At 33.1% G+C, this 27,208-nt stretch overlaps 1 protein-coding gene and 1 long non-coding RNA gene across 3 annotated transcripts in view; one reads left to right on the forward strand and one right to left on the reverse strand.

The window, feature by feature from the left end:
• Nucleotides 1-339: 339 nt before the first annotated feature.
• LOC120534200 lies at nucleotides 340-1,560 on the reverse strand. Its single transcript, XR_005634701.1, has 2 exons — nucleotides 1,374-1,560; nucleotides 340-1,240 (listed from the first exon to the last, which is right to left on the reverse strand). It is a non-coding gene; the product is annotated as an uncharacterized LOC120534200 (long non-coding RNA).
• Nucleotides 1,561-1,688: 128 nt separating this feature from the next.
• Nucleotides 1,689-27,208, forward strand: part of sox5 (SRY-box transcription factor 5) — a 234,673-nt gene continuing 209,153 nt past the window's right edge. For both annotated transcript variants that reach the window (XM_039761581.1, XM_039761582.1), the window contains exons 1-2: nucleotides 1,689-1,807; nucleotides 18,899-19,130. In XM_039761581.1, the coding sequence (XP_039617515.1) occupies nucleotides 1,770-1,807; nucleotides 18,899-19,130 (270 nt within the window). In that variant the 5' untranslated portion in view covers nucleotides 1,689-1,769. The remainder of the gene's footprint in view (nucleotides 1,808-18,898; nucleotides 19,131-27,208) is intronic.

Raw genomic sequence — 27,208 nt, forward strand, 5'->3', positions numbered from 1 at the left:
ATAAAGCTATTATTTTTATAACAGCAATAGCTACTGTACAGACAAGAAAGACGCCAAGCTCTTTTAAGTTTTCAGCAGTAATGGCTTTACAGTCCTTATGGTTTCTTCTTTAGAAAAGCGCAGCTTAGATGGAGCAAACTGTAAAGCAGAACTTTTTCCACTGCGCTTTCCTAAGTATTTGCTTCTAGATGGACACTAGCACTCGTAAGACTGTTGAAGCATTGTCTGCTTCATTTCCTAGAATAGCCCCTTTAGTTAATCACTCTGGCTTTAAAGGGAATTTCCTCATGGAATTCTCTACAGCAAAATCTAATCAACTGACCTACAACAATGGGAGCCTTTTTTTTTTTTTTTTATTCAGGGCGGGCTCAGTACTGTAGCCTTTTGTGTGAGATGAACCCTCCCAGTAGGAGTGGATAGCCAGTCGGTTTGTGTGTGTGGCTGCGGTGTGGTGAGCACTCTGTGCATGGATACTATTGACCAGATGCTCAGGGCATTGGGTAGTGCGGGCCTCCCTCTCTGTACGCCTCCATCATCTCATGTCAAAGGACCATTACCTGATTACCTCCCTTGCCTGCCTAGATTTCCATCAAGATAAACTGAAGGAATATTCTGACGGCTGTTTGTTTTCCAAGAGCTGTAACAACCAGGAGGAACTTTAGAGTTTGAATGTGTGCGTGCCTGTCTTCTGGCTTATCAGTGGTCAAAGTTGAATCATAAGTTGAGAGAAAGACACAAGGAGGTGGGGTTGCCACCTCCCGTCCTTATTTTTTCTTTTCTTCTTTGGAGAAGAGACTGCTAAGTTTTTATGTGGCATGTTGGCTTCTTGCTCCCTTTTTGCTGGGGTCTATTTGCATGGAGTTTTGGTCTAAGGTCTTGGAGTTCTCTTTGCCAGCAAGCTTGCAACACTTTAAGAAACAGCAAGAGCTAACAGAGAGACTGACAGGGTGAGTGACAAGTTGTTTACAGGTTTCCTTGAAGGGCCCCGCTGCTATATTTCAATCTGTCAAAGTTGCTTTTCTTTCCACAGAACAATGCCTGATTGCTTTTTCTGTTCCCTTTCTTTTGGCTGTGCAGGTTCCAGGCCCAGCGTTGTGAATGGCTCTATTAGTTTTTTTTTTCTTCTTGCTTTTTTACCTTTGACAACAATATAATGTCGGCGAATTTCAGTTTGTGAAACAAAATAAAAGAATAACCTGCTGTCCACTTGATCGGCTGCCAGCAAAGCAGGGATGTAGTCCTGAAGTAAACAAAAATACAGAGATATTTAAAAAGAGTGTTTAATTTCAGTAACTTCAGTTACCCCGTCAGTTAAAACAAGAAAGTGGGCGCAGAATGAAAATGACCGGTCAACATTCGCAAAACATACTTACAAATGAGGCAGAGTCCAGTGAAGGAGAACGAGGGCTTTCCGAATGCAAAAGAAGAGGCAGCCGGGAGGAAAATAAAACGCGGCTGGGGAAAAGACGTGTCTAAACGGATAGATGTGCAATTTCCACAAAGTGCGGTTTGCACTCGCATGTAAGGAAAGGCATTACAGGCGCCAAAGTGCTTCTCCGGTTGGTCGCTTCGTTGCGCTGCTTTTGTGCGGCTGGCCCTTTAAGAGATTTTTTTGAGAGAGAGAGAGAGAGAGAGACAGAGAAAGAGAGAGAGAGAGAGAGAGAGTCAGTTGTTTTAGAGGTTAGGGGATCAATGCACAGGTTTCTTTGGAGGCTATCGGAACTGCATGTTGTGGAAAGAAGTGGTGAGAAGGAGCAGCTTTGTTCAGCATGCTTACTGATCCTGATTTACCTCAGGAGTTGAAGAGGTACGTTCAACTTAGCGCAGAGGGCTGCCTGCCTTCTGTGTTGTCAGGGTTCAACTGGCTACTCAAACACACACGCGCGCGCACACACACGCACGCTGGCGCTGTCCCACTCACGAGAATCTTTCAACTTTAGAGCATTTGTCGGTAACTAAACCATTGCAATAGGCTGTAAAAGGTTCAGGCTCTGAATGGAAGTGTTTAACAAGCTGTGCATTCTGACTTGACAGGAGGCACATATGCTGTCAGTTTCTTAGCAAATCGAAAGCATAACCCTAAGGCAGCTTTGGTCTTTTGCATGGGCAATGCTTGTCAAGTTTTCTTCTTCCTTTTTTTTTGCTTTCCTGGTTAAAATACACATTGTTGCCAGCCAACGAAATGATCACATCATTGTTTTTTGTAATATATAGAAAACTGTCAAACTTTCAATTTTGTTTACCGCGGTGTTCTACTTTCTAGTTGTTTAACACAAAAATACAGTGCAGTAAAGCAGGCTTCTGTTTTTTGTTTTCAGCTTACTAAACAAGTCAATAAACACTTACAAACCCTTGTTTAAACGCAGTGTATGTATATATAAACTATACATACACTCAAAAAGTATACACAAAAATACAAAATGCATGTGTCTCCTGTATATAAAGATAACATTTGCTTCGCACTCAATCTGTTCAGTATCTTACACAGCACTGTGTGTGCTATGTGCATCGATCGCGTGTAATTTATACGTATTATATGTGGATATTGTTCATATAGTTTGTAACACGTAAGTGTGTGTATATCTATGTTCTCAATGTGTTAGATGTGTATGCATATTGTGTGCATATGCATTTTTCTGTTCTAAATGACCCGTATATATCTATACGTACGCACACATTTTTTGTATGTGCTAAATAGTTTATAAGGTATATGCTAAGCAGTTTTTTTTGTTGTTGAATAGGTGGAATTGTATACACATATTCAGAACTCTCTAAAGTATTAGAATATAAAAAATGTCACATGGAAGTGTATATATATATATATATATATATATATATATATATATATATATATATATATATATATATATATATATATGAGATCAGTTCTCACATTTGTCAGCCTTTAATTTTGTGGCTTTCAACAATGTGGCTTTCTTAAGTTATTTTACAGTAGTATACATGTGAAATGTTAAAAAATTTTAATGCTATTAAAAAAGCTTAATATTTAAAGCCCTTTTGCTCTCAGTTAAGTGTTGACTTAATACAAGTGCAGTCTTTTTTTGTAAATTGACAATTTTATTTTATTTAGCTGAACTAATGTTTCCGCAGATGAAACTAATCTTTTGTTCAGAGATAAATTGTGGTTCTTATCCCATGAATTAAGGGTACATTTATACGTTATTAAGCATGTATGTTTTATAAAGCATTTATCTAGAGTAGCAAAAAAAAGGAGAGAACAGATATGTAGCATTAAAAATTTAAGAGATTACACCCAGATAGGCAGCATATATGGAGATAAATTAAAGGATTACATTGAATTAGTAAGCGGATGGTTAAAACTCTGCCTTCTCGTAATTTGGGCTATCAGTTAGAAGTCTTCTATTCATCCTGTCAGTAGCAGATTTAATTCTGACTACCTTAACAGTACTGTAAGTATCTATACCATGAGTTTGGTATGGGGTTGCCGGGCAGGGGGGGCTAGGGTTGGGGGGTTTACTTATGTGCTAGATGTGTTATCTGTTAGCAGAACTGCCGTAAAAATGTTTTTTACTTATGAACTGTTCTTACAAGGCACAGCCTGCATGTTGTACATCTGAAGTTTTCTGGAATAAAGTAAGTCCATTGATGTCATTGATCATTGCTGTGTTCCTTTTTTAGTCATTTCATTATTTGACAACTATCTTCTGAAATATCAGCCTCATTAGTACTGTACTTGTGGTGTACATTTTACTGGGTGTGTAACTTAAAGTGACACATGAAATAGATGTTAATACGCTAACAGGTTCAGTGTGTCATTTATGAAAAGGTGTCTTAGACTCCATTCATGGATCGCTAAACAAGTACCTTTATAACAAAAAGCTACGCTCAGGTCATCTTTGAACTATTCAAAAATGGCAAAGACTGTCACATTTTACTTGCATTTTTCAGTTTTTGTTTAAAGATCAATAACTTTTGTAAATATTACTATATAAATATATTAAACATCTGACATATACAGTAAATGGTCATTTTATTTCACATCAGTGAACTGAAATGTCAAGAATCTTGACAGTTACATTTTGACATATTTATGTGTTTTGTTTGTCTTCTGAGAGCATGCCCTTGTTTACTGCCATCTGACAGAAGTGAATTGCTTCTCAAAAGCTTATGTAGATAAGTTGAAAAAAGTCATTAATCACACAGAGTTACTTTATATTTTAAAATTGCCTAAAATATAATGAGCACTGGGTGATTTGCCAAAACGTTTATCTGTTGATTGTTTTAAATCTAATATATAAAAATGTAAAACAAATGTTAACATATTCTTTAAATACCAATTGCATAGGAATAAAACCTTTTTGACCTCTGTAAAAACCTGTGATGATGCATGTGGCTTTATTTTAGCATCAGAAAACTATTATAGCACTTCTTTTGGTTACCTTGAATAGTTTTGCAAATTGAATTTACATATTTATAATTTAGAACCTCGGCTTTCATTTACTGTCTAAAATAACACAAATGATTGATTGATTTGTACTGTTTTTCATAAAGTTCAATTTGACCAGTGCATACCAGAATTAATATACAAAAATTGTGTTTTCACAAGTTTTAAATATGTTGCTGAAGTTTTGCAATTATGTTACTGCCTCGGTTTGCACTTTTTTGTGCTATTTTGTAAAAGTATGTGTGGTCAAAAGTCTGCATGATTGGTTTATTCAGAATGTAAAAATGACAGTTTTATAAGGGGATGTTGGAGGGATTAGGAAAAAGGACAGAAAGTCTGCAGGACTTTTAGCACTCAGCCATTTGTCTCTCCCTATTAAAATGGTAAACTATCCGTCAAGCCCTTGTGTTATTAAACTGTTTTTGGTTTCAGTTGCCTGAGCACTGATGGAGAGTGAACTCTGTTATCTCCTTTTTTCCCAGTGAATTTCTCAATGCGTCATTTGCTGTGCCTATTTGCAACAAACTGCCTCATTGTCTCACCCATATTGTTAGCTCTTGAGAGAGAGTTGATAACCGTGTCTCCATGTAAAAAAAAAAAAAAAAAGAACAAAAAAGAAGAAAAAGAGTAAAAAGAAATCCAGAGCAGAATGCTAAGTTGTACCCCTATGTAGACCTCCCTAGTGTTGTCACCTGACCAGACGGCTGTCCAATGGGGCACATCCACATTTGTTTTGAGTTGTTGTGAGGTTGGAATGCCTGGAAGCCAAAATTGGAGAGTGAATTCCTATTCTTCCCTTGTGTCTTCTGATGTGCTATTGAGCACTATGAAGCCCCTTTCTGTAAACTCTGAAAGCTTGAGGCCTTTTACCATTTTTATACAGTTTGATTAAGGCTGCACTTGAGGAGTTAAAAAAAGTTTACAGCATCACCAGAAGAAAGGATAAATATATGATACAAGTATTATAATACCACAGCATTGCCTGAAGCCCCTGTTTGGCTGGTCGTTATAGTTGACCCTAAGTGATGTTTATTGGTATAAGCGATTTTTAATTAAATATTAACAATGTATTTATTTTTTGCATCTCAGATTACAATATTTAAATAAATGGTAAGTAAGCAAATGAATGCAAATATTTTCACTCTAATATAAGGAACCAAACCTAATAAAATATGAAGCTATGGCAATGCTGTGTAAAAACGCATTCTGGCCATAAAATTAATTTAAAGCACATATGTTTCTATTATTGAGCTTCATTCAAGGTATGCACATAATTTATATAATTTGCTAGGCTGATTTAGAGATACATTTTATAATGGACACATGAACATTGGTCAGCAGAAATGTTGAAGAAAGATTAAGGCTACCTATTATAAACTACACTTGGAGTACTTGTGTATGTTTATGTTTATTCAAAAAACTTTTATAATGTATCTTAGCTTTATTTAAAAATAACTTACAATTAAAATGAACTATAGTTTGAGGTGTGTGTTTTATAGTATTGGTGTTTGGAATAATAGTTAAAAATTTGATATTTTTAAAAAATCAGTAATGTAACAGTTCTATGTTGGGATTAAAAAGCAGGAAAGAAAAAAGAAGCAATGTCATGTAACATGTATTTTACCTTACATGGAATACAAGAATTAGTAATCCTTTTAATTTAAAGCTGTTAAAATCATATAAGACAACAGCATTTTAGATGAAATATTTATTTAGTTGTGAAGCACTGAATGAACTCTTTGTGCTGAGGTAATGGAGAAGTTCATGATGGATAGGGGAACATTTTAACTAGGAATTCGATCATCTGATAATGACGGGGACTCCGTTTTTACTGTTTGTCCAGATGCTGAAGGGAATTCTTTACAACATGGAAGCTATACCCTGCTTCAGAGCAGGCTGTGCTCAAAACCGTACACTATATAGGAGAGTAGAGTTTATTTTATGTGTACAAAATGTAGCATTGCCAAATATAGAAGTTTTTATATTTTTTGAAATTAATCGTACAGGCACCGTATATGACTATATTTCTTAAAGATTTGCTATAGTACTTTTTTAGGTGCAAAGAAATTAGCCAGGAAGGTTAGGAACCAGAGAAGAGGAAATTACACCATTGCTGTTGTTTGTGATGTTGTGCTATAGTTTCTGTTGCGTTTGTCAGTTGCTGCTAAGAATTAGAATGAATCATTGATACCTAATTAAGCAATGCTACAACTTACTTTTTAAAGTGGAGTATTTTAAAGAAACATCTGTAAGTCTAAATTCAAAGTAATTGAAAGCTAAGTTGATGAACTCATTAAAAACATGAAATGTGTATGGTAAGGCACTTATTTTTCACAATGCATTATTCCCATAACCATCTCATGCAGAAATATTTTAAGGCAATTGAAGCTGAAATGTAAGAAATAATAAGGCCAAACTTTTGGTATAACCATTAAACTTACATTCAAAAGCCAGTTAAATAGTGTGTCAGTGTTTTTACACATGTGTGTCAGAGGATCTGCCTAGAAGTACTGTTAGTTTTACTTGCAAGAGAGACATCTACATAGAATTTAGCAAAGGGATGGTGTGTAATTCTGAAGGAAGCTACGGGATGTAACTCATTCTCAGGGTTAATTATAGCAGAACTTTAACACGTTCCCCTTCAGAACAAAGCTGGTTGTCATGCCCATTTGGTAAGACTAGTATTTCCATAGGTGTTCAAAAAAGACAGTTATCTGCTGTTTTAAAACACATCAGTAATGAAAAGTAAACATGATTTGTAATCACTGAACAGAATGGAAGAAGAGAGTTTTTGAGTAGCAAGTTAGGTCTTTTAATTCCTTCCCTGGTCATGATTTTCTGAGTTAAGAGTGTCATCTTAGATAGTTTTTTCCTGTTGAATATACTGAATGTGTTTATTCTCTTGTGTGAGTACTGAAGTGCAGAATGTTTCTTGCTAAACGGCAAGGGTTCTCTTTTGTAAATAAAAGGCAAAATAGTAAGGGAACCATATCTTATTTAGATTAATCCTAAAAGTTGTTATGGTAATATTTATCCCAGTAAATATTATTCCCAATTAGCTACTTGGTACTCATCAAAATCTCTATTGATTTGGTAATATTTGGCAAATCTGTTGACCCAGCAATGTGATTTTTCACAGTTTTGGAGGCCAAGTGTGAAAATAAACTTACCAGGCATATCTTCTTACATATGGGAAGGATAATTTTCACAATTACATTCATTTTACAGCTTTAAAGAAATGCATTTCAATTTCAGAACTCTGCATAAAAATCATTTAAATAAGGAATCCTCTATAACTGCACAACTTTAAGTGGACCAGTTAGGAAGAACAATATTTCTGTCGAAAATGTGAATATCTATAAAGCAACTGACTGACTGAAAATTGTTTGTTTGTTTAGTGCATAGTACTGTGGTTTGATCTGAATGGTGATTAAATTATGAAAGGCCTGGATGTGGAGAATGTCAGAGAGCAGATTAGCCACATTTGCATAGCAGAAAACACCGCAATTCATAGTCTTCAATGCCCAGACTGTGTACAGCAAGTCTTTATTAGTCTTTACTCAGCCATCTGGTTCAAAAGTTGCACTTTTATAGTAAGGACTGAAGAGTGTTCATATATGGCTAGAGTTACTGTTTAGTGATCTTCCCCAAACAAATGCTTTTCAGTTATCTATTCTGTAGGTAAAGGCATATTGACAACTCGACACACTTGCCTCAGTCATAGCCCAAAGAACATAGCCCATTAAGAACATTTAACTCTTCTAAAATGTTTCAAAATACTATATACTTCACACCTTACTCTTTCTGTGTGATAAGATAGTTTGCTTTGCTTGTTAATCGAATGTATTATACACAAGAACCATACCACTAGCTAATATTTTTGAATCAAAGAAGATATAGGCAGTGCTGCATTAAGGAAAGATTTGCAAAGTTTCCAAGGCTTTTACTGCATATTTTCTGAAATGCAAATTTGCGTGTGAAAACGATTGGAAATTATTTGTGCATTTTTATAAGCCCGATTGAAAACAATAGGTTCTTTTGCAGGTGGAAGCATAGCAAATCTACTGTTTTATGATTCATGTGAAAATTATTTTTTCTTTAATCGGGTTGATCTGGTCATGTTATTTTAAGAGAATATATTTGAAGTTAATTAAAACCATTGGCTGACTGCTAAAATCTGAAAAATAATTTTGGTCAGCATTTACATACTGTATTTGATTCTTCTATAGCATTGAACTGTAAGTGTATACCTCAGTACCAAATACATTGCATGAATGTGACACTCCATATGATGGTGCTGTAGAGATCCCTACATTAATTCATAGAAGAGCAGTTTCATTAGGAAGATGTATGACAAGAATGCATCATGACACACTATTAGTGTGCAAGATGGGTTGAACCTAAAGATTCAAATAATAAACTGCCTACTAAACAATAAGAGCAGTGATGTGTTGTAAAAATTTTGCGGTATTTTCACATGGATCACTATGACAGAAGCTAGCAATCATGGAGGTCTGCTTCTGCTATCATTTCTCTTATTGCTGTGAAAGTGATTGAAGTGCTTATTCACTTAGCTGCCTGAGGTTACTTCCAGGTAGACTGAATTCAGATGAGCTGCCTTTTTTAAACATTAAGAATACTGACTCATCGCTATTAATTTCAAGTTAATTTCTGTGGTTTATGGTATTTGGCCATTTTGTTTTTTATTTAGGCGCACAGCAAAAAAGACTAAATATTAACGCTTTGATTATAGTTATTCAGCAAGTTGTCAATGTGATTCTGACTCTAGTGTATTGTATATTAGATGCAGTTACTGACATGAATGGCATTAGTGTTCATTTAGTTAAAATTAGACAAGATACAACTTAATTTGTCTAAATGCAAGGCACCAACTTTATGTATTTTACTCACAACATAATGTACTGAGACACTGCCTATTAGGAAGTGAAGTTACCATGACTTCAGTTTAATGTGTCATTTCAGCAGTCTAAACATAAAATTATTTTTTGTTTATAAAGAATGTATTTTTTTCAGAAGTATGCATTTAAAGTTAAAAGTAGTTTTTAATGTTTTGATATATACTATATATATATATATATATATATATATATATATATATATATATATATATATATATATATATATATATATATATATATAAAAGCATACGTAATACTCTGTTTAAAATGTTCACAAATTAAGTTTATTTGTACATTAATGCTCAATAGTAGCTTAAAATGCATGCCTCAAAGTTTTCATTTTTATTACTTTTTAAATAACTGGAGAGAATTTAATTTTAGTAATTTCTGATATTGTTTTTGTATGTAATATGAATAATGCTCTGAAAGCGTGATTGATTTTTTTTTTTTAGGAGTATAGGTCTAGGTTATTTGATAATGTGTATCATTGCAGTGAATTATGTTTTGATGTGGTTAAATTACAGAAGCAGTGACAACAGAATGTTAGCATACCAAAAGCCGAATAAAAGAGACAAATCAACAACACATGCCTTTGTCTTTGTAGTTAGTGTTTTGAATAGGTATCACTGTTTTTATGATTTTTGTATGACATGTTTTCAGTGTTACTTTGTACAGCTTTGTGATGTACAAATAATATACAGCATTTTCAGTCCTGGATTTATAACTTTAAAATGTAGCATAGCTGTTGATTTAAGATATGAAATTTGTACCTACCATATACTGTTTAATCATGTTAGTGTTGAGCAATTATAAAAAAGAAAAGAAGCATCTTAATTCCATGCTATTAATATAGAAATAGTCTTTTAGAGGGACAGGAACTATACAGTGTACAAGCTTGCCAAGATAACAGGGCAAACATTCCTTTTATTTTATGCCTATTTATAGTAGGCTCAGATCCCACGCAGACCAAAAACTAGTGTGCACATATTCTGTTAACCAATAAAAGTAGTAAGAACTCTGAAGTGGAGGGGGTAGTGAATATAATCTGTGCACATAATAAAACAGAAGAGGAGAACTGCACTAGTTGAGTTACAGTGGCAGGGTCCACCCTAATCAAATAAGTTTAGTATTGTGGCACAGCCAATGGTTTATTTTCAACAGTATTGTATTTACATCTATAGTCTGCCTCTGGGTGCCCCATTTTACATAGCTTGTCATATTGGCTATGCTTCACACCCAGTCAATGGAAGTATTGTTTATTTCTATCATAAATATAATAATTCTTACTTATTTATCAAAATTGCCTTTCATTATGCAACTGTTTTACTATATTGTTTGAATATTAAAGGGTCATTCTTGTCACCATAACCATTGAATTTTCTTATTTACTCGCTTAATTACTCACTTGCAATAATATTTTTAAAAATAAAGAGGAAAATGACCCATTGTAGTAGTCATGTTGTCAGGGACAGACATAACATGGTATTATCATAGGAACGTGGGAAGATTATGCAGAGAGAGAGTGTGAGAGAGCAAAAACCTAAACTGGTAATTAAAGAGGTTCTCCGCAAATCATTAAAATAGGATTTTTTAGGGGTTTGTAGGTTCCTTATGTAAAGAAACCAGGTGCTAAGGTTAACAAGGTATTGGTGGGATCTCACTGACATTAACAGAAGGCAGACAATCCAGAAGGTTTTATGGGTACCTGCCTCAGTAAATAAAGGAGGATTCTTTGGTCCGGGAATCCCTGTAGATTTATAGATAATCTCTGACCTTGTGGAGGGAACAAAACTGTTTGTCAGGCACTTTGATGTTATGGAATTTATTTTTCATTTCTGATTTTATTTTGTTTAACCATGTTGTGTTATTAATTATGTTAACTTCTTTCTTGCTGTTTTTGGATTACTTTAAAATTTTAGTAAGTATAACTGTCTTGAGCAACAGCATGAGATGGTCTGTATATTGTATCTATTACTATCTTGACCTTCCATTGTTTTAATGTCATGCTAACTCTTGAATTAAGGTACATTTTCTTTGCAGTTACATTTATTGAGTGGTAGACTTTGCTTGCTGTGAAAGTCACCATTATAGACATTTTATTTAGCTGTCCATCCATGTTCCTAAACCGGCATATAAAAAAATTAAACTTCACTTGATTTGTTACTTGATACTAATTAGTTTGTCCTTGGAGCCATGACTAACTTTGAGGCTGTCGACTATGAAAATTCTATTCTATCTAAACTGAGCTCTCTCCTAAGAAATACAGTGTATAGAGTTTGTGTAAAGGATTGCCACTGCAAAATGCTGTATTTTGGGTCTTTTGGGTCTGTTTAGATATATCAGATTGATGATGTGGGGTAAACTGTGGGAGATCTCATATCATCACTCAGTATTTCAATAAAGTAATGCATGTTTTCCCGTAATAGAGCCTGCTTAAGTGCTTTTCAATATCCCATTAAATCTGTGAGCGAACTGTCATTTAAGATTTACATTATGCTGCATTTTGCTATTGTGTTGTTTATAAATTATAAAAATACATATTCAAGATAGCACATCCATGTGTTACCTTATACATTTTGCAGTATTAAGTCTGGCAGCTGACTTGTATCCCTGAGCCAGGTTTTTGATGTGACTTCAAATACTGAAACATAAAAAAACCCACAACTGACAGATAGTGTATCTGGCGGAGCAATACTTTTATCTGTAGCAGAGTGATATATTTCTATCACAAGCGTGTAAACAATTTCCATTTCATCAGATCATATTTCTGCAATAACTGTTTTTATAGTCTAAAAAGAAATCCAAGCTCCACCACGAGACAAAATTAATATTTGCTCTCTAGACTGGTTTGTGATGTTTGAAATTGCAGAAAATCAAAGTATTTATTTATGTTTGCTGTATGGATTGGCCAGCAAAGACGAAAGTTCATTTAGTAAATTCTTTAGTCCTGTAGAGTTGAATTTTTTTCTTATGAGTGCAAAGTTGCATTATGCTAATGGACCCTAATTACGACCTTAGAGACTTCTTGCTTCGTGTTTTATCTAGTATATTAAAAGCTTCTTTTTTATCTGTATATCAGTACATGCTTTAAATGTTTTATGTAGGCTATCCACCAAGACAGGTCTGCCAACTTTAAATTAAATTGCTGATATAACCTCTTGTAACCCCTGGGATTTAATATTGTATAGTAATTATACTTCAAACATGTTAAGAGAAATAGAGGGTTCATTAAAGTCTTTGCTTTGAGTTTTTTTCTTCACTTATACTAAATGGCTAGTTGTGTCAAAGGCATTGGGGCTGACCAGTGTAATGTAATCGAACTGTTGTTTATATATACATATATCTATTTATTTTTTTCATTTCCTTTATTGTTATTACTTAAGGTACATTTTCGTACTTTTCTGTGTGGTGGAATTAGAAAAAGGGAAACATGCAAAAAAATGATTAATTTCTTATCAGATGTGACTTAAAAGCCCTTCTGTGACAAGCTAAACATTTAAACCATCCGGCTTGGTTCATATGTTAGATCAAGATATTTATTCCTTTCTTCATGTATAAGACAGCTAAAGAGTTTCTGCCATCTGACTGCTGGCGATATGCAGAGTTAGAAGCAAGCCATCATTTTATAAATGCCATTATACATTTATTTATTTTTGAGAATACCAAGGACATCAAAGTTATCAGAGGCTGCTTATATTTGTGGTTGAATGGTTTTATTTTTATTCTTCATTCGGGGATACTAAAACAATTTCTTCTCATGACTTATTTAAATGTCGGCTGTCAATGGACCAATGATTAAACAAAGCCATCAGGGTATATCACATTATATCATTCAGATATGAAATTATTTTTCATTTCTTTCATACTATCCCAAAGGCCACCTACTGGCTCCCTCCCGAAAGAAAATTTTCCACCATAAAGTGTGCAGTAAAGGTCCAGCAACTTGCTTCATCCCATATCTGTTGTCATGGGATTTTGAATTCTGCCCTCTCCATAGAATGGGGCAGCCCTCTAGGGGACTGCTTTGTTGAGTCAACGCATCAAGCATGTTTCAGCTCTGTTAATATTTTATAGCTCAGATTGAAGTGTGATTGTCAAACACACATCAGGAAACTATCTGGCAGGACCTGAAAGGCACATTCAGGTCACTGAGAAAAGTAGCTTCCAGAGTGGATACTCTGCAAGATTTCAATTGATAGAATTTTCAATTCACGGTATTATTATTGCTATTATGAATAATATTGAACATTATTCCAGTGTGTTTACAGGGGGTTATATATACATTTATTTTTTATGATGTAATTTTTTGGTTTTATTTTTGATCAAAACGTGTTTTTTTTCTCAAATATTAAGTGGGCTTTCAGTGATAAAGGTGATTCAGATAAAGAAATGTTACAGCACATCGAATGTCTGTATGTGAAATGGTCTGATTTCTGAATAAGACATGCCATAGCAATCTATATATATAAAGAAAGAGAGAGATATACAGATTATGATATATTACATTTGATATGTATTTTCCTATTCCTTCTTCCCTGTTAAAACCACATTAAAACTTCAAACACCTCAGTTAACATTGTGATCTTTAAGCTTTTAGAGTTTGGTACTTTACCACCTGTTAGGAATTAAAATGAATCTGATCAGAGAATAGAAGGTAATAGGCATCAAAAAATTGTTTACACTGTAGTTTAGATCTTCCCTAATAATATACACACAGAGTGGTGGTATAGACAAGCAAGCAACCTGGTTTGCAAAAACAATGTACCGGTAAAATAGAGCACACCATTACACTACTGACACACTGCTGCAGTATGGCCAATAGTGCTATAGTGCTGTAAGTCATACGGATAGAAATCAAATCCTGGCACTGACTTACTTGCTAAGTGAATCACTAAAGCTGCTTATATTCCAATTGTAAAGTGTAGGCCTCAGTCAAATCAGATACAATCAAAGTAGTGTGCTTGCAACTAAAATGATCAAAGTTTTTATTTTTAAATATATATTTCTGCATTCTATTGGGACTGAACTCATATAAAAACCTGTAAACTTTAACATTTGTTAAATTAAATGCACAACACATCTATGTACAAACAGGTAATATGTAAAGCAAAGGAAAATATATTCTAAGAAATAGTTAATAAACCTGACACAGTAATAAATCTCCATATCCAACCAGACATCACTTATTAATGCATCAATCTCTGGGTCATGGGGTGGACATGGTGTGTCCAAGCTTTAGTCCATCACTGAGCCCACTCACACATGCACACACACACACACCTACATACACAGGAGCAACTTTTAATCTCCATTCAACCTAACAGAATAAGGATGCAAAATCTACACAGACGTGAGGGAAATATGCAAACTCCACATGGATAATGGTGTGGGGTTCGAAGCCAGGAGGCTGGATCCTGTTGGCCATGGAGCTGTCCTCTGAATTTCCATGTTTCTTAAGCTGTATCATTGTTAAACAAATTCTTAAGTTATATGCATTTGCTTTTAAGTACTTCTCTAGTTTCTGTATTTCTAAATATGATTTGTTTCTTTAGCAGCTACAGACAGTAAGACTTTTAGCATATTGAAAATGACATTACTGCAAATGTTGCTGTTTGCAGTGTACAGATTATCAACAGTAAAAACTAAAAATTACCTCAGAACTTCAAAGCTAAGCAAAAAGAGCATAATTAAACACTTACATTTCAGATGTTGAGTGGTTCCCCTTTTTCTGTCTTTAGGTTTGTATCCTGAAAATTAAGCTGTAGTCAAGCTGTGGTGTTTCTGCTTTCTTTTTGTCTTTTTAGAGCACAATAATTCTAAACAATTAATTTTATAGTGGTTTTAAGTACAGCCAAAGATAGATTTTCAAATGCTAAAAATTGGTTCTTATATTAATTTATATGTGTACTTACAAAGTTTAAATATGATTAAAACTTATTACCAACTTAGTTATGTTTTCTATTGTGATAAATGCATCCAAGGTATTTCATTCCTTTATAAATCTTTCGTGGCCTTCACTCCACACTCTTTGTTGGATGTGTAATCTATTTTAAAATGACTAAAAACTTTTTTTGACAATTTAATTCCTCCTTTGGCTGTATTGTGATATAAAGGAGAGAAGATTTATTCATATATGCACCTATTGTAAATTGATAGATACAATATAAAATGAAAATTGATTATGCATTATAATTGATGTTTCTCATATACACCTAATAAAGGGTCTAGTATTAGTTTGTCTAAAGATTTTGGCATTTAAAGTTACTTCTTTGGACTGTATTATAATTGTAATCACACATAATATGAAATGTAGTATCACTTCTTCTGGTTTTATACATTTTAACCTTTAATGATGAGTTCTGCCATAAATGGCTTTATGAAGTGGCATTCATAAGAAAGTATATAAAAATGCATTACATATATAGAAGGAAAAGCATGTAGTTAATATAAAAGGTTTACTTAATCTCTACAAAATCCAAAAATTGAAAAGTTAGCTTTGTAAAACAAGGATGAAGGAAAACATTTATAAAAGTTTTACTGTTTCATTAAATATTATATTTGCATGAATCTCATACATATGCAGGTTCAAGAACTTCAGATGACAAATGTATAATGAAAAAGTTGTTAGAATATATTTTAATGTAATCTTATCAAATATTTACAAAAGCATTCCACAAACCAGGCACAGAATAAATGTAATAGCTGCTGGTTTTCTTTTCATTGCTTAGTCACAGAAATACATAATTAAATAATAGTAACTGATTGTGATTTTGAAGCAGCCAAACAGTTGTAGTTGACCTCACCATGCAGCTTTGCATAGTTTTATGATTGTGAACAGGAAGTAGAGTTTGATGCTTTGTCAAGATTTTTCTGGAAAAATCTGACAAAATAACCTTTACCTAAGTTATTATTATTAATTTTTTATGTTATTAATGGAGAGGTATTAATGCCATCCACCAACCAAAAATGGTGTTGTAATTAATGCTGATTTCTACCTTTTAACCAGCCAATTATTGTGGTATTATTATTATTATTAAGTAATGAAGACCTTAAATACTTAAAAATCCTACAGACCACATGGTTGTCCATGGTCGTAGGATACTAGTCCTTATTCTAGAATATATATGTTATTTAAAAGATTTTATTAATCCGCCTTTTTATTTTCACTTGATTTCTCCACTAACAAACTATCCGGATATCCCTGAAAGAAATTAGGATGCTTTCTTTGATTTTAATTGTTATCATTATGTGTATTGCTGGGACTTTGTCAATTCAATAATTAACTCATATTTAATATGCTGAATTTGTTCATTTTAATTAGCCATTTATTAAATAATAGTTGTGGTACTGGAACACCACATTTAATCCAGGACTTCTGCCTCTCCATAAAACATCCTGCTTCCTCCTAGGACATTTGTATCCAGTCCTGTGTCAGTCAAGAAATACTTTACAGATCGTAGTAAGTCCTGTGCTATTTATTAGTATGGTTCAGCTTTATACCAATTTAAAGTATTTCACAAGACAGTTGAAAGTATTTGACTTCCCCCTTGGATTGTGTCCCTGTTTCCTATTTTTGAAACCTGTAATATGTCTCACATGGCCTGTCTGTCATCTTAAGGCATCAGTTTAGCCTGAGAACACCTAATAAAAGGTTTGATTCTTGATAAAATGTTGAAATTTCAAAAGCTCCTATTGCACATCTGCCATGTTCATCTTTTGTGAAATGTCAAAAACAATCTGACTTTGAAATCATGTGCAACTATCCATCCACCCATTTTGTTCACATGCTCTCCTTGCCAATGTATTTTACTTTTTGCTTTTACTTTGTCTAAATTAAACAAACCTGGAGCAAAACCTAGAAATAATGTTCACAAAACAGGAGCATGTTTAACATTATGCCTATGAAGATAAAAAATTGACACACATATTGTTTAATCCACTCAACACCTACATATTTCATTCTTTAAAATTGTCCATGACATTTTTTACACTGCATTTGTATATAGTACAAAATAAATGCTTTATTTTTCTGTTTTTCAAAAGGCAGACACAATAATGTCTACTTTTTATTATTGTCTTCCCAAAAAATACATTGGAAACTGTTGCTTAGTCATCATTTTGACATATGCTTTTTAGTTCTGTGTGCTGAGTTGAAAAAAGGAAATTCTGCTGTTACATTATACATTGTACTTTATACATGCTAAGAATACTTCATTGTATCCCCTGATCTCATGTACAAACATAAAACTAGCAAAACTGTGATGGCTTAAAAATAATAATAATAATATACATTGATTTCTGGCCTGGCGTATTTTACAGAATGGAATAGACAAATGCTTTGTTTACCTGGGAATTTCACATTAATTTATACATGAAAAATAGATAAATTACTACACAGAGTAAACATTTATAAAAGGTAAAAAGATTGATAAATCAATACATATACATTTTTCTATTGTATAGTATAGTATAAGTTTTTACTACATTTAAGTTTTGATTGTGAATGATTAACTACACACTTGTTTAAAGACTGTAGCAGTTTAAACACTTAATTTGCAACTGCTTTAAGAAAGACTATACTCTACACTGCTAGATACAGTATATTTACAATAGTTAAATGACATAAAGTAATAGAGAAAATTCTCATTTTACCTTCAAAAGAATAAGCTCATTCATTTGTGTCAGCTTTGGCATCTCCTATAGTAAGAGTTTCAAAAGAAAACTAAATAATTTGTAAGACTGGCAAATACATTTATTAAACAACATAATGTTAAATATACAACATGTCTTTGAAAGCATTAATATAGTTAATATAATAATATTCATTGGATGAGAATTATTGACGGTTAGATCTTTTCATAAATGTGTTGATTTATTAATATTATCTTATTATGAAACTCATATTATTATCTGTAAATTATGTGCAATTGTTTAATTATGTTATTAAAATTGGGTAGTTCCACATAACAAGTTTTCCATTTAACCTTTAATATTATTTTCAATATGTATGCTTTTTTGTTTTTGAACTTCTATTTTATGGCTGTTTGCCACTTATCCTTAATAAACAATTTCAATTTATATTATTCAAATGTAAGTCATTTTACTAACTGCTTGTAAATCTGTAATGCTGTCATGTTTTGGAACAGCAGAATTTGCTTACGTGATAAATATTTTTTAAAAAGCAACTTGCTGTCCTGAATATTCTGAAGTTTGGAGGAAAAGTTATCTTAAAAACACTGACACAAAACAAATTTAAGTGATACATTTACTTTTTTATATATTAGGGATGATAGGTTTTGATTTTATTGTTGTGTATCAAGCACTAAATCAATTTTGCCCTTGTTTTTGTCCATTTTAGTGGTATCAGTTTTACCACAGTTGTATCAGCTTTGTTATTTGGATAAGTTCCTAATCTGTCCAGCACACAAAGGTCTGTATATTACTGTGCACTATAATGCACATAAACACAATGAATGGCCTCTGTAGAGATTTCATACTCACTGTATTATTTATTTATTTAATTTTTTTTTTTTTTTTTGTATTTTGTTTCTAGGATGTCTTCCAAGCGACCAGCCTCTCCATATGGGGGAACAGATGGAGAGGTAGTCATGGCGACTAGCAGACAGAAATTGGAAGGTGAGGAGAGTGACGGGTTCCCTGTCATTCACCTACCCCTGAACTCAAGTTATTCCGGCAAGCTTCAGTCTGAGGACTTTCAGTCAGTAAACTCTGTGGCCAGGGAGACTATAGGCCTCGACAGCCCCACTTCTTTTCACAACTCAATGGTAGGAGTCTATTTATGTACTGGACATAATTTTATCTGTCTGTCTACCTGTCTATCTATTGTGACTATTTTGGTGAAAAACTAGAAACGGAGGGCGTTGTTAATGTTATATGTAATAAAGATTATGACTTCATAACCATTATGTTATTGTCCAGTCACTATGAAATCAAATTGAGAAAGTATACGTGGAATTAACCATTACTGAAATATGAACTGATGATCAGGGTCAAATATTTACATCATGTTTCCTGATCAAGGGTTTAAAAAGAAAAGAGAAAAGAAAGGAAACAAAGGGATTTATGCACATTTACTTAATCTACACAATATTTAAGTTATAATGAAAATAGTGAATCACTAAAGTGTAATTAAATTATAATTATCATGGTTTAAATTAACTTAAAGTTTTAAAGTAAACCATTCTGCAGTCAGTGTTTTCTTCCTGGGAAAACACAATAACTCTGAATGTTTTACTGAGAAAATAAATTGTATGCATCTAGATTACTGTACCTCAAACATAATTGAATCCTTTCTTATTTAGAAGATGGATTTCTATTCAGAGTAAACAATTAGAAGAGATGAGTTTTTTTTTATTTTTATTTATTACTCTAGAGTAATGGTTGTCTGTTTATCTTTAAACAGTTGATGATTTAAACAGTGGACATATAGTACTGACCACGTCATATTTTAAAAACACACCGTTTAAAGGAGTGTTTTTGATTTTTCACTAATGATGAGTTTAAATGTTTTTTTCTTATTTTATTAATTTTTTTCTGAATGAGCTATGAACTCATTATTTCAGGACATACTTCAAAGCTCTATTGAGTCTCATACATCCCACTGAATAATGGTAATCTTATAAAGTTAGAAAATGTTGAGGCACAATCCTAAGAGAGAAGAAAAAAAATCTGGAAAAAAGTAGGTTATGGCATCAGGGTTGTGGTATGCATTTCTCTTGCTATCCCCAAAGTTAACTGTCAACAATGCACATACAGTAGTTCTCTATTTCTTAGATAACTGTTGAATTAGATCTGTGAAAGTCAACATTTCCTTTTCCTAAAATTCTTTTTGAAAACTAATTTAAAACTAGAAAGCTCTGGACAACTTTGAAAGTGGTCATGCTTCTTAAGGTAATATCAGCAATCCATTACAAATGAAAAATCCTTTTAATATAAAGCATATAGTCAAAATAATGATAAACAGAACATTTTTGAAAAAAATATGTACTCAAGAATGTTTTTATAGATTTCTTTAGCATGATTAGATGAATTATGGTAACACTGAAGCATGCAGCGGTGCAACACTCTTCCCGTAAGAAGTGTTTTCTTTGTTTTTCTTTTTTGTGTACTTTTATGCCTGTTTATTTACCGATAAGAATGATGCACAATGGCAGTATAACAGAATGGAGCTGCTTAACAGTGTCAAGCACATGGAATACACTATTCATGAAGACTCTGTCCCATCAGAGATACAGTGTTCACCAGAGCTCAAAAAGAGTATTATTCTCCTGAAGACATGCAGGCACATGAAAGGAAACCAAGGTTAAAGAGCTACGCTCAAAGCCAACCCTTATAAACAAGCTATCTCAAGTCTCTTCCTCGCCACCTCCTGTTCACTCATCAATAAATTAGATGATTTAAGACTGAGAATCACAGCAAACACCTTGGATCATTGCATGATAGTTATTACATTTTTATCTACTGAGAGAATTTACATCAGCCATTATAACTGCAGTCTATGTGCCACTCCAAGCTAATAATAAGTAAAGTTTAGGTCAGCTGCAAAACAGAGGACAAGATAGAGGATCTGTCGATCATTAGTTGATAAGACAACTGGATAGCATTGTTATAGAAGCAGGAGAATCACACAAATCTTAAATCAGTCGTGCCTAAATTTTACTAAAAATGTATATTTCCAAAAAAGGGAGAATAATGCACAGGACCAAGTCTATACCAGTATTTCATATGCTTATAAAGCTGGTGCACTGCTGCATCCTGGATTTTCAGATCATGTTTGGGATATATTTGCTCAGGTTGCAGAGCTAGAGGAACACACATTTGTGATTCTCTCTTACATAGGCATTTGTGTTGCAAATGTAGCCATAATAGAGACGGTAAAAATGTTTCCTGAAGCATTTAAATCTAGAAACATGAAAGCCTACAAGGAAGTACAAAGGAGGTTGAAGAAGAATGTTATAGATGAAAGCACATGTACAAACATCTTTATTGATCAGTACTTTAATAAAACAACTCCTGAGATATGTGGAAGGGGATAAAGATGATCACCAACTGTAAGGATAGTTCCATTTTTACATACTCTAGCAGCAACAATGCCTCCTAGACATTCTGAATCAGTTCTTTGCTAATTTTGACTGTTATAATGGAGAAGTCAACATCTATGATGCACCGTGTAGCATCGACGTCAACAAAGCAGCTCAAGGACAAGTGTTAAAGGCTTTCACAGACCAACTTGCTGAGGTATTTACCAACGGTTTTAACCTCTTACTAGAAAAAGCTTTGCTCTCCATGTGCCTTAAGTCAACTACAATTTTTCCCATCCCCTATATCCCTATCTCCCAATTGCCTTAACAGCTCTTATCACTATGTGTTTTGAAAGACTGATTTTTTCTTACATTAAGGTCACTATTCCTGTTAATCTTGATCAACATCAGCTTGTTTATGAGATAAAAACGTCTACGTATGATGCAGTCATAACTGCTCTTCACACAGCTGTGACTTATCTGAAACAGCATAACACATATATAAGGATGTTGTTTATTGATTTTAGTTCTGCATTTAATATAATAATTCCTCATAAAGTAATAACAAACTGAGCAATTCCGGCTTTGGAAGGTCATTGTGTGATTGGATCCTAGACTTATTAAACAACAGGCCCCAGAATCAGGTTTGGGAGCCACACCTCCTCAACTCTAATCTTGACTACAGGGGCAACACCAGAGGGTGTCCTTAGTCCATTACTCTGTTCCTTTTTTCACACATGACTGTTGCCCATCCAATCTTCCAACATCAGATTTCCATATTGTTTTGATTTTGATTTCATGTACAACATTAATTTTCTTTTTGCATGACCAGATGATGTCACCATAGTGGGACTGATATTAGGCAATGATGAAACAGCATACGAGGAGGAGGTGTAAAATATTGCAGAGTGGTGTTTTTATAATAACCTGGATCTTAACAAGACAGAAGCTAAGGAGATTCTTGTGGACTTCTGGAGGTCTAAGAAAAATGATCATTTTGCCATCCAAAAAAATGTGGAGGAGGTTAAAAGGGTAGAAGGTTTTTAATTTCTAGGCGTTAACATCACAGAGAACCTTAAATTTTCGGTGAACATCTCTCACCAAGTTACAAAGGCCTGGCAGAAACTATATTTCCTTAGAAAGTTAAAACAAAATTACTTCCCTCAACATTTAATAGTAAATTTCTATTGTTCCACCATTGAGAGCATCCTGGGCTACTGCAATACAGTGTGATATGCCAGCTGCACTGTAGCAGACAAGAAGAAATTACATTGCGTGGTGAAGACGGCTTAGTGAGTCACTGGGACTACTCTACCATCACTAAAGGATATTTGCACTGGCTACATTCAAAAGAAGGCCAATGGTATTATTAAAGATTCACACCTTGGACACTATTTCTTTGCCCCTTTCCCTTTGAAAAAAGATATAGATCAATCAAATCAAACACAAATAGATTCTGGAACAGTTTCTATTCAAGAGCTATTACCTCTGTACTCCCTGCACTACTCAGGATTGATAAAAGTGTTTGACTGTTGCATGTTATATTCTGTATTTCAGTATTTTGGCTCTCCTTTATCATACTTCTTAATAATTATATATTTAAATGTATGTATTTATATATATCTTTATTATGCTATTTTAGAGAGGTTTGTTGCTTTTATTACAGTGACAATATCTGTCTGTCTGTCTGTCTGTCTATCTCAGTCAGACAGCAGTTTAGTACATTTATCAAAACAGAATGCAGAAGTTCATTTAGAAGAAGGCAGTCAGTATTTGCTGTCAGATTTTGAAAAAGCAGCAAAACATGCAGCTAATGGCTAGAACATTGTTATCTTGTCAAAACTTAATGTTTATCCAGCACTCACAATGCGTGTTCTCAGTATTCCACAGATACACTAACCATAATTTGTCATCAGTTGTATGTCTTCTTCACTATTTGCTAGCAGACACTGTCTACTTTGAAATGTCATTTTGTGTTCTTTTTGTCACACAGTCTTAAGCTTTTTTTTAGTGAACAGCTGTTGACAGCTCTAAAAACATCCTTCGATCATTTGCAGTACTTTAGTAGAGTAGAATGCACAGTTAGATCTATGTGCTCCTGTTAAATACACTATATGCATACATATGTATAATGTATTTATATTACATGCACACAAAACATATGTTTATGTTATACCATCTGACAAACATTTAAAGTAGAAAGACAGAAGAACGTAAAACTAGCCAATGGTATCTGGTTTGCGACATCTATTAAGCAGAAAACAACAAACTGCTTAGAACACAGCAGATTGTCAGACTTTCTCCTAAAAAATGAAAGATCTGGTCATACATTTAACAAGAACATCTTCAAGAATTATTTAAAGGGCAATCCTAGCTTTACATGATATGAACATAAAACGTGCAGAGGATTTCCATTATGTTAAAACCATTTCTATACAAGAATATGTTATCTGCAAAAAGATGAAGCACACATTGCCAAATGTTTGGAATGTACAAGGCCTACTATAACTGACAACTGTGAATGACACCGTTGAAAAACCGTAGACATTGCACAGTATAGCACAGAATGCCATATTTACCAGTAAACAGAAACAACAGTTTGCTTTTGTCCACAATGGCTAATGCAAACTACTAAGTACATTTTTATTAAGAATTGTTTCAAAATATACATGGCAGTGCTTAACTAGCAACTTTGAATGTAACAATTCAATCGGCTTGAAAGTTTTAAATTACATTGTTGGTAGAAGAAAAAAAAACAATATAATGTGAACTGTTTCCTGTGTTTACAGTACTTAAACCCCTAAATGTAATAACTTTCAAAATATAAATGTTCCTTTAGAAAATTATAAGTATTACTCCAACAAAACCAGGTGATACTTGAACTAAAAAAAATCATTTAATCAACTGGTCTATTTTTTTAACAAAATAATACTTTAAAGAATCCATTTTATATTTATTAGTGTATCGAGCATTCATTTTCTTATTTTAACAATTCAAGTTAGATTATATACATTTTTCATATATATTCTTTATATAAGGATATGCTCAGATGTAAAAATAAGATTGTAAATATTTGTCATTTTGCAATTCAAAATACTTTTAAGTCTACTTACAGTATATAGATTTGTTTCTACCTTTTAGTTCTCAGATACCTCATCACTTACGTGTAGGTAAGTTTTTTTGTGGTAAATTTTGTGGAGATTTTATATGGTAATAAATAAATTTGACCAGTTATATGTAATAAGTGTGTTGTTTAATTTGGTACATTTAACAAAATTCTTTCTGTTTTGCCAGTCTGCTCTTAATATCTATTTCAAAAACTGATTCAGTTCTTATAATATGTTATGTTTGAAGACATTTTTTGTTCAAAGCAGTTTTCAAAAAGTATGTTATATTATTACTTAAATTGCAAAATCAAATTTTTTTAATTTTGAAAAACAAAGGCTAATTCATGAATAGAAAAAAACATATTTAATCATAAGTGAAAAAGACAAACTGAAAAGCTTTGAGTTTGACATTATTAAATCAAGTATCATAAATTCCACAACTGATGTAAATGAAGCAAATAATTATCTTCTGTTAATCCACAATATGTAATATTTAACATGTGTTTTAACAATACAGATTGATCAGAGAATTCACTTGATACCGCTTTTGAATAATTCTTGATAGCTTGTTACTAATAAGCTTGGACCTTATTTAATCACATATGGGTTTGTCTTCTGAGCTCCTGCAGATTGCAAAATGTGCTAAATTATTTTCTGCTTAGATAAATGACTTCTATTTTTAAAAATAAAATAAGTCAAAGTATATACTTTATAGAATATGTAGGCACTGTGTAAGTATTGATAATCAATGCAATCTGGCAAATGAAATGAAAATTGTATATGTGATGCTTAAAATTAAAGGCATACTTATATTTTCATATTTTATCCTTCCAAATCCCTGGCAAATTATCAAATCCAAGAATTTTTCACTGATGGATTTAACGTCTCAATATGCAAGATGCCTTCTTCTATCAGCATTAAAATCAGGGCTTAATTTACACTTAATTTATTTATCTTCCAAAAAAAAAATTATACTAATTTATAGTTAAGTTAGTAACAGAAAAAAAAATACACATAAAAACGCAAATCTCTCAAAATGAAATGCCACTTTTAATCGGTTGGATGACAACTAAAATGGACAGATTGTTAGAAAAAAAGAAATGAAAGCCGATATGGAAGTGGGATCAGTGGATTATTAAGTTCTAAACATCTTCTCTTGGGGTGGATTGCAGAGCTGGTTGGCATGTGTAAGATGTTAAGTTTGCAAAGGCTTTAGCGCCAATCCGATCCCCTCTGACTGGCAGCAAAGTTGAGTGAGAGAGAGATTTACATGAGAGAACTCAGAGGGGCTTTGTCACGGCAATTGTATAAAGTGATATACAGTGTAAATCGACTCGAGCGTGTCCCTGGATAGCGGGTGGCTTACAGCCTCTCGCAAGCAGAGATTACTGCTTTATCTTGTCATACTAAATTAACACAGCAGCACACAGTTAAACAGTGGTGACCTCTTCATCTGTGGAAATTGCTGCTAAGAGAGAAAAGGGATGGTATTTAAATCTTCCCTTATGTTTTTCTGTTGATTTTTTTTCCTTTTCTTTCATGGCCTCCTGAGTTCTAGGGTAAACGATTTGTATTTAGAGGGGAAGGGATTTACATGCAGGTGATAATAGCTAGGTGTTAATTAATCCTTTGTTGTTTGATTAATGAGTAATTCATGCCAGCTAGCAGTGTACTGAGAGAACTTTATTCTTTGTACTTTATCCACCCATTTCTTGTTTAATTCAAATGGTTCTGCATTTTTATCAGAATGAAATGCCTTGATAGTTTAGCTCCACTTAACAGGACTTGTTTTGTAATATTGTAATTGTTGGTTGTGAAAGTATAATTATAATTATAGCTTCTGTAGTTAATATCAGTTTATTTATAAATGCTTAATTTGTGTGTGATTTGAGTCTTTGTTAAAAAAAATAATGCATATATAGATGTATTTGTATTTAACTGTGCTGAAAATGTGTGTCTATATTAATCATTTAATAAATTACTGTACCAATGATTGTAATAGTGTGTTTCATACTAGTGAATCCTGAACACTGTAATGTGTCTGTGCAGATTTGTGTTAAGATGTGGAGACTTTGTTTTGTATGCTTGATGCTTGTATGCTTTTTTTGTATGCTTCTTTGAAATTTATGAAATTTTGTAAACACCCCCTTCATCATCTGTTATATATATATATTATATTAATATATTGATATTAATTTTACCCATTCAAAAAATATACATTTTTTCTATTTTTGAATTTTTGAAGTGTGAACTTAAAACAATTAATTAGGTATTCCCTTAAACATTGGTGCAGTTTGGAAAAGCTTGATTAGCTAAACTTATTTTGAATGCTTCAGAAATGCATAGTGGAATTTTTCGTTAACGAAAATGGTGAATAATGAGTTTGAGTCTGAATGTTTTATGCCACATCCTATTGCATGTTTCTTTTGACAGAAATGTAACATTCATCATAGGTACCTGCTTTACATTTGTGATTGCAACTTTACTACAGTATTGTTAACAGCACTAGATCAGTTTCATGTAATGAGAATATTCTTTTGAAAATGTTTAACAGTCAATAGAAGAGTACTATACATGTTAAGACACACAGGAATAAGCTCTTGAGTGAGTTTCGTGAGTAATCTGCAAATATCATGTGGGGTTGTTATACTGCTACAGTGACCATGATTATGATTGGGTTACATAGGTGGGCCCTGTCACAGACTGGTATTCCCT

This window comes from Polypterus senegalus, chromosome 8 (assembly GCF_016835505.1).
Source record: "Polypterus senegalus isolate Bchr_013 chromosome 8, ASM1683550v1, whole genome shotgun sequence".
NCBI classification, from domain to species: domain Eukaryota; kingdom Metazoa; phylum Chordata; class Cladistia; order Polypteriformes; family Polypteridae; genus Polypterus; species Polypterus senegalus.